At 36.4% G+C, this 9258-nt stretch overlaps 1 protein-coding gene across 2 annotated transcripts in view; it reads right to left on the bottom strand.

Moving 5' to 3' along the window:
* Positions 1–1366: 1366 nt before the first annotated feature.
* The window catches only part of IREB2 (iron responsive element binding protein 2), a 50388-nt gene continuing 42496 nt past the window's right edge, over positions 1367–9258 (bottom strand). For both annotated transcript variants that reach the window (XM_060005542.1, XM_060005543.1), the window contains 2 exons: positions 6441–6626; positions 1367–5729 (listed from right to left, as the gene is read on the bottom strand). In XM_060005542.1, the coding sequence (XP_059861525.1) occupies positions 5619–5729; positions 6441–6626 (297 nt within the window). In that variant the 3' untranslated portion in view covers positions 1367–5618. The remainder of the gene's footprint in view (positions 5730–6440; positions 6627–9258) is intronic.

Genomic DNA, 9258 nt, shown 5'->3' with positions numbered 1-9258 from the left:
CATCCTGTCCCCCAAAACATCAAGAGTTCAGCTCGGAGGACCTGGGAGTTTGACCGGGCAGCGTTCTGCACAGGACCTGGTTCTCCCGGGATACTGGAATGTTAGAATGTGAAATCGTCTAATTTATCAGTTATGTCCACACGTTCCTTGTATTGATGGGGAAACTGAAGTCTAGAGGGCACAGAGCCTCAACCAGACCTGGTCACCCAACTTCTAGTTCAAGCTCTTGCACAGTGCCGAGTTTTCTATTCTCAAGATGTAAAGGAAGCCTGAAGGCCGTCCTAACAGGTCATCCCGGGGGCTGAGGTGACCACAGTTCAGGTCTGGTGTGGTAAGTGATTCATTTACACTGAGAACTGGTAATTGGATCAGAATCCTTATCTAGGTAGTTCAATCAGTGTATTCTCCCTCTGCAGGGAAGTGTAGAACCACATGATTATCAGGAGGCTGCCTTGGGAATCATAACAGCCAGGCTGGTTGGGTGACCTTAATTGTCAAGGTCATCTGGCTCTGATAGCCAGTTTGATATACGTCTGCAACCAAGCAGAACCTGATAGTACAGAGCACTCTCTCTAATGGAGGAGAGTTCTAGACATCACTCATGTCTGCAACTTGGTCTGTTTTTGTCCATGCACATCTCCCTCTCCCCCTGTGCCCCCCCCACCCCAGGATACAGCACACTCTGGTTATAGTGACCTTGATTGATTGACTTGGTGGTTTCCCAAACCGCTGTCAACCACCTATTGAGAGATCACCTCTTTTCTCCCTTTAGGTATGCTTCTTATCTGCTTCACTTCTAATTTCCAAGTAGCAGGGCTTTTTTTACAGCCCCAGGGTGGCATTCTTGATGTCTCATTCCTTTAGGGTGTCAAAGACAAACTTTGATTTGGATTATCTGTAACCAGAACCTGACTCCCAATGGCCTTGTTAGGCCCCTCTGCATTCTCTTCCCTCAGGCAGGTCCTGAATTCTCTCCACCCTCTCACTATTCCACCTCTATTGATCTGGTTACTGTTTAAGATACACTGCTCAGTCATATTACTGGGTCTAAGAGAATGAACATTTCTAAGGCTCTTAATACATGCTACCAAATCATGTTTTTCCTCAGTAATGCCAATATTGGATACCGTGATAATGAAAAAAGTTCCACCAATCTGATAGACAAGAAATGTCATGTCACTGTTGTATTAACAAGTTTTTTCCTTCTCCACCTGGCCACTAGGACACTTAGGTATTGGCTCTCAAAGAGTTTAGTGATCAAAAACTGGAGTGAAACAAAATGAACAATCTGAAGAGTGAGATTATAGATATGATTTTATATTATAAAACATCCTATAAAACATAATAGCACACTAGTTTTATGATACAACTATATATTGCAGGTTGTTTAAAAGGCTAAAAATTCAGTGCCATCATCATGTAAACACAAAATTCACAGAGACAACACAATTGTCATTACACAAGCAAATTCTGTGGGGATTACATCTGCTTCTGCAAAAAATGTTCCCTTTTTGTATACTAAACACAAGCTTTATAATCTGATGTTTTGGAAAACTTACCAGCCAAACAACTCATATGAAATTAAAACAAGCTGAAGCTAAACTTATAATTAAAAAGTAAAAGTGGCATCAAGTGAAAACCATAAACTAAGAAAACGCAACACTGGTGTTGCACGAGGCTTCCTTGAAAACTCTGGATATTCAAATATTCAAACTATCACCATGTGTCTGTGTTGATATTGTAAAGCAAATGTCTTAGGATACTGAATTGGAATCCTTAGAAAACTAATAATGTACTAATTTTAGTTTATGAATACCAAATTTTAGTAGATTTCAATTACTCATTTAGGTTGCTATTAAGAGTGGGAGAAAGGGCAGATATTTTTAGATCAGTGGGCAGCTGACCATACTTACAAAACATTACTTTAGAGGCTCATGGCCCTGGCTCCCGGCTCCAGATGACTTGCTTCAAGAGAGCGCTGATGAATAGCCAGTGGAAGGAGGAAGTGACACCACCAGCTGGTCCTAAAGCATAGAGGCTCATGAAAACATAGCCCCTCCATCCTGCATCCATCAAGAAAAGGCCCTTTCCTCCTGTAATACACAACTTTGTAGCATGAGACGAATTCAGTCCTAAATGTTCACTTTAACATAAATTACCTCCATAAAAAAAGATCTAGAGTATGGAGGTTATGTTCAGGGCAACTTCTGGAGGGTCCAACTTATTCATCAGAATAGGTTGCCTAGCAGTCTCCCATCTCTTGAATATTCAAGAAAAGGTCACTCAGTTAGATGTTATTTAGACAAGGGATCCTGCTTTGGGTGAGAGATTAGTCTTTTCAACTCTAAAAATGTTATTCCATGAATCTAAGTACGAGTTGGAACAACCCTTGAATCAAGTTCAACTTTACTTATTGTTTCCTCGAGGCTATTCCTACTGCAAACTTTATCTTGGTTTTCATTCTCATTTTGGCAGTTATATTGGGAATAACTAATGTCTGAACATTTAACTAACATGTTTGAAGAGAAATTTCTGGATGGTATCCTATTTCTTTTTAAGTTATCATATTTTATTTTTCAATTACCACAAAATATTTTATAACAAGAGTCAAATATGTGATAATACAATTTTCTTTATTAAAAATAATTTACAGCATCAGTAACATATACACAATTGTCATCAACTGAACTTTGCCTCCAATATATTTCTATACAATACTTAAAATTATTGAACTTAAAACTGTTATACTGTTTTGTTGGCTTTAAATAATAGACAATGATTTATATTTACTTAAGTGAGATATATGGTTTCATAATTACATACTATGTGTAAAACTGATAGAAACATCAGCACTATCACACTTTAGGGGAAAAGTCACTAAAGAAGACTAAGTCCACCTCCTTCCCCTCTCTTTTATAACTCCAAATCAAACTAAGATAGGGTCAACATCCAGTATCTTAGCACTTTCTCCTAAACCTAAAGGCAAAAGAAAGGTGTCTTTTAATTCAACCACAGAAAAATGTCAAATAATTTCTCCTCATCCTCTCACTCAACACTGAGAAGGCAAATGCACACAACACTGTTACCATATATGCAAACAACTAGAATTCTGATTTAGGTCTTAGCTGTACTTTTTGTCCTTTAGTACCACTGAAGTTTGATTCCCAGTGAAAAACTGAGCAATTTAGCTAAAGGGAGTCTAATACCTCTCATTCAAATGTCAGCTTGGAGATAAAACAGGAAGTAACAACTGTCATCTTGGAAACTTTTTAGGTATACTAATGGCAATTCAGTGACTGGATGACATTTTCAGTGATTAGCAACCCAAAGGCATGAAATATGGCAATGGTATGTAGCATAATGTTTCTTAAAATATAACAAAAATGCTGCTGTTGATAATGACCTTTGAAATTGTACTTTTAAATTCACAACACTAATTTGCTTCTCTAAGGGGCCTATTATACTTCCTGCCACAATATTTGTGTATTCTTTTTAGAACACCAAATTATCCAGATATATTCAACAAAGGAGATAAGTAAAACAATAAAAACCAACAGGGGCCACATTTTTGCAAACACAGAATTTGGCTGGAGGCAGAAATATAGGTATGCTTTGGGACACACATCCATGACTCTCCTCACAAATTGATAGCCATTGCTTACCAAGCTTTTTGGTTCATTGTATATAAGCAAGAGATTAAGAGAACCTTGATTTTATTCCTGAAATACAAGATCTGCTTGTATTATTACTGGACTAGGTAGACTGGAAATTTAAATGCTTAATTCACAGCTGGCTAGCTTTATCATCTTTTCATCTCCTAGATGTGCTGTTTATGATGATGCCCAGGCCTCTGCCCGTAGGTTACATATTATATTATAGTATGGCTTAAAAATGAAACAGATGTTTTCCCCACACGTAACAATCTGGATTATCATTTCTTCAAAGCCTGTAACAGATATTTTAATGTTCAACTTGTAAATTCTCCATCCCTAATTCATGTTTTCATGTAAATTAAAAACATATGCACTGACAAATACACAGCATTATAAAATATCAAGAACACGTGATTTGAAAGTATCAAAGAAAATATTTATAAAAAATTTAAATAAAAGGGAAATCATTTTGCCAAACTCTAGTCCACCTAATTGTCTAAACACATATTTGCAGAATATTTTCAAAAGATTGTATGATTTGATTATGTGCAAAGTTCTCAGTGGTCTTTACCCACTGGTTTGGTAATTCCAGCATTTTAGCTTAAAACAATTCTTTACTCTGTGCAATGTGAGCTAATTCTGAATTGCAGTAACTTAACTAGGTCATATGATGATCTCCATGTGGGAAAAAAAATCACTACAATTAACCTTCTGCCTGCTAAGTTTAATTTCTTAATTAAAAAAAAAGGTATAGGACTTTTTGGAATTAATTATCCAACCTTTTTCTTAGAAGTTGACAAACTTCTTGTTGACATAACATTTGATGTGATAAATAGACATGCAAATAGAGAAAATACAGTATTCAGACAGCAATAACTTAAGTGTTTTATCCTGACGGTTAGCAAAAGCATACATAATTAATAGTATCATGCTTCCCAGGTAAAATGATTCAAAATGACAGGAAATCGATTTAAATAATTAAGAAGTAACCAACATTTAAAAACTGTTTAGGGTTGAGCAACCATATAATTTAGGGTGGATAATTTTAAAATCTAGAGGAAATCATGTTAGCGTTCAATGATTAAAGTTCTCTTTAGCAACCATAAATGAGTGTGGAATTTTAGTTAATAATAGCTAAAATATTAGGTTATAGGAAGTTACAGTATCACACAGAGTGAGCAAAATAATCCAATTGATATAATGCCATCTGAGGCTTGCCAGGGTCACAGCAGCAAATTACTGAAAAATTAAGGGCTGCATATGTGATACATATTTTCACTGCCAATACATGGTGCTACGCAATCAACTGTATTCTGTAACAGTCCACCTTCTGATGTGGAGGAAACCTTGGCTGGATTGGACAGAATGATTGTGTATGGGGCAGGTTCTATCCCTTGCAGTTAGACTGAGACTTAGGATAACCCTGGCTTATATTACAAACTAAGAATGACAACTATGTGCAACTCAATTCTGAAAAGGAACGAATATATCTGAAAATCCACTTATAAATCAGATTTCACCTTCCACAATTTTAAAGTTATCTGGCTTGTTATATTTCAATCTGCTTCTCTTAAACCAACAAACAGTAGTATACAGTTTTATAGGTGCAAAACTAAACGAAAGACTTCAGGAAGGTTACTCATATAAGAATCTTTAACACAAGTTCAAATTCTGCCTTTATTTACAAAATGGTCTGATAAAATATCCCCCCATACTTACAGGCCTCTTCCACAACACACTTCACACGCTGATTTTAGCAATGTTAATAGCACCATTCGTATATTATTTAAAATCAAGAAGATTTCATTTCAGTCACTACGTTGATTCATAATCATTTACATCCATGGATGAGATAAGTGAGCATACTGGGACTACCTGCAGCTCCATGGTAAGGATTCCTGGGTCCAGCACAAAAGGCTTTGTTTGCAGTTACCAGTTATGAAAGGTATCCATGGTGAGTAGATACTATGAGAATTTTCGTGCCACAAAGTTTAATAATCCTCCATGTTTGAACAATGTTATTTCCACATCATTTTCAAAGGAAGCAATCACGCTGAATACTTTTCCAGTGCTTGTCTTTAAACAAACAAAAACATCTCACATGAGTGGTAAAATCTACAAAGTTTTACTTAGTGGTTAAGACCATCTGTCTTCATATTCAATGACTATACTCATATTCTGTCTGAGAAACATTTCTCCTGCTTGAAAACACCTAAGATACCAAACCATAGGCTTCACACCTAAGTAGAAAAACATGTTATTTTAGTCCCTAATTCTAAATAACAAGTATCGCATCACCTAAAACATTAAATCAAATGATTTAGATTTTGACTTACTAATTAGGGAAGTTGTTACTCATGGTCATTTTATGTTAAATATTCATTGCATATAATATTGCTACTTTTTCCTTTCTTCTTGGTTGTAAAGTCTGTGTTACTCTAACCCTGAACACTCAATTTTGGCTTCTCCTAAAGTGGTGTAAGTGCCTGGGATAAAATTAGATCAGGACAGAGAGAGCTGATAACGAGGAAAAGGAAGTTAACGTGTGTAATTGGAAGTCCATGTCTTCCTTCTGGACTAAGTATACAGTGTTTTCTACTTTTCCTCAGAGAACATCAACTATATTAACATCAGTTTAAGTACAGAGAAAACAGAGCCTTCTCAAACTACAACTTGTTCACTAACTGACATTAGGATGCAATTTACAGTAATTGTTTCTTACTCAATTTACAACCATCTATTTAAATATATAGAACACAATCATATATTTGAGAATTTTAGATATACCTTTATATTTAATGTAACTCCAGGAGACAGTTCTTCAGGAAATGTTAAAGAAAATGTTTCTCTGCCAGAGAGGCCCAAAGAATCTGCATTTTCTCCTGGAAGGAACTGAAGTGGAGCTATGCCAATTCCAATCAAATGATCTTTGTGAATTTTTTCATAACTTTCAGCCAAAACAGCTTTCACACCCTGTAACAAACATGCATTTTATTTCCTCCATTCATCTCTGAAAGTTGCTTTACTGAGTATTTTAAAAGGAAAAAAATTCTACTTTTGGCTTTTCTGTAAAAACTTTAAACCCAACACCCCATACTAAAGGTCAATGTTATATCAAAGTATTTAAAGAAATCTTTTATAGGTTATTTTTCTCTAAGTAGCTCCTTAACTCCTAACTGCCCCTCGGCCACTCCAGGGTTAAGTACTGCCAGTGCCTACCATATAGTAAGCGCTCTCTATAATTAGGGGCGGCTGCTTTAAACTCAAAAAGGGCTCAGGAGGATTTCTGTTTAATTATGGTAGATCTAACATATGTGTTCATCAAAACTCCCTTTTAAATTGCCACTAAAATAAAAGAATAAAGAAGTGTAAACCCATAGCAACAAAGGGAATAGGATGTGCAAATTCTATAAATATTTAGAAAACAGAGACAGGTAACTGACTTAGCAGACAATGTTGAAACTACAAACTGATAAACTGAAACTAGGGTGATACCAGTAAGATTTGAGTCAATTTGCAACAAAGAACCTAGAAAAGGCTTGAGACTCAGAGGCATGAGGTTCTCAGAACACTGGCATAGTAGTTAGAAGTCTATAAAAAGCAGTAAGATCTCCAGCTCAGTTCCCACACAAGAGAGGACGCTATTCTCCGAACAAAATCAGCTAAAGACTCATGTTTCTCTACTATTTTTCATTATTATCCTCCTAAGGAGTTTTAGACATTTCCCTTCTAATCACATCTTCTTCCTCATTGCCCACCACCCCCCCAAATTTAATGTCACAAATATACTGTGTATCTGTTTATATATGTATATGTCTATGTATACTTCATACATAAGAAGAGTAAGATTTTGTTGCACCCCTTGGGAGTGCCATCACCCTATAGAGGATGGATGCTCTAGACTGAAGAGGAACACTAGGCTCACGGGAAGTCTGGGTGAGAATACTATCAGAAATGGGGGGAGTAAGTCTGTTTCTTCAATGGGTCTCACTGAATGGCCCAGAGAAAATATTTACAGATACTAACATATAGGGCTATCTCAATGAAAAAGGTAGCTTATCATTAGTAAGGCCCACTAACAAAACGCAGCTCACAACTACAGCTTGTAATCAGATTTTTAATGTCTAACTGAATGGACAGCCAAGGATCAACAGCTATATGAGGAAAGCCCGCAACAACAAAACAAAAAAAGCTAAAAAAACTTGAGGAAAAAATGGGAACCTATACCTATAATTAATATTCACGATATAGACATACCTTGTTTTTATTGAGCTTTGCAGCTACTGTGTTTAACAAATTGAAGTTTTTTGGCAATTCTGTGTCAAGCAAGTCTACAGGCTCCATTTTTCCAACAGCATTTGCTCACTTCATGTGTGTGTCACATTTTGGTAATTCTTGTAATATTTCAAATGTTTTCATTATTATTTTATTTGTTATGGTGATCTGTGACAAGTGATCTTTTTTTTTTTTGCGGTACGTGGGCCTCTCACTGCTGTGGCCTCTCCCATTGCGGAGCACAGGCTCCGGATGCGCAGGCTCAGCGGCCATGGCTCACGGGCCCAGCCGCTCCACGGCATGTGGGATCTTCCCGGACCGGGGCACGAACCCGTGTCCCCTGCATTGGCAGGCGGACTCTCAAACACTGCACCACCAGGGAAGCCCATCTGTGACAAGTGATCTTTGATGTTACTATACGACTTGCTGAAGGCTCAGATGATGGTTAGCATTTTTTAGCAATGAAGTATTTTTTAATTAAAGTGTGTATAATTTTTTTTAAATATGCTGTTGCACACTTAATAGACTACAGTACAGTGTAAACATAACTTTTTATATGCACTGGGAAACGAAAAAACTTGTGCAGCTCGCTTTATTGTGATAATCACTTTCTTGCAGTGGTGAAGAACCGAAACTGGAGTATCTCTGAAGTATGTTGGTACTTAAAATTATTATCTTACAAAGACAAAAGAATTAGACTTATTCCCACAACTCCTTAGAGTATTTACATTTTAAGGGGGAGGGGAATTAAAGATTCAAAACAAATGACGTTTGTATGATTATGATAGCTGTGACGGCTGTATTTTGACCAGCCTCTTCAACAACTACAATTGTAAAGAGAAGCACAGTATGAGTATGAAATGGCAGAGAGCACACGTCACAGGACTATTCTCTCCAACAGATTTCCTATTTGCTCTTCAACAAGGAAACAGTTTCAACAGAAATGTCTTCCTAACAGACAGCCAGGGACCAATATCACCTATTTGGAAAAAGATAAAAGTAAAATGTGGCCCACTATCTCTGAGTCGTTAACCTTTGATGGAGCAAATCATAGAAAATTAAATGAAAAGGGGGCAAGTAAAACTACCAATGGGTATAAATAATTATTATTATAAAGCAATAATTTAAGACAGAATATCCTTTCCCTCTACCACATTTATTTTCACAAGTAAGACTGATGTAATTTTAATTAAATTCAGAGTATTAAAATGCAACTAGATTAGTACAACGTATTATATAAGGTCACTTAAAAACACCCACAGATGAGATCCAAGTAGGCATACAAAGTCTAAGTGAACAAAATGAACTTTGACAGGATGTTACTGACAAA

This window comes from Delphinus delphis, chromosome 2 (genome assembly GCF_949987515.2).
Source record: "Delphinus delphis chromosome 2, mDelDel1.2, whole genome shotgun sequence".
Classification (NCBI taxonomy): Eukaryota; Metazoa; Chordata; class Mammalia; order Artiodactyla; family Delphinidae; genus Delphinus; species Delphinus delphis.
Note: the sequence above shows the minus strand (reverse complement) of the source record. Positions and strands in the feature narration are given on the sequence as shown.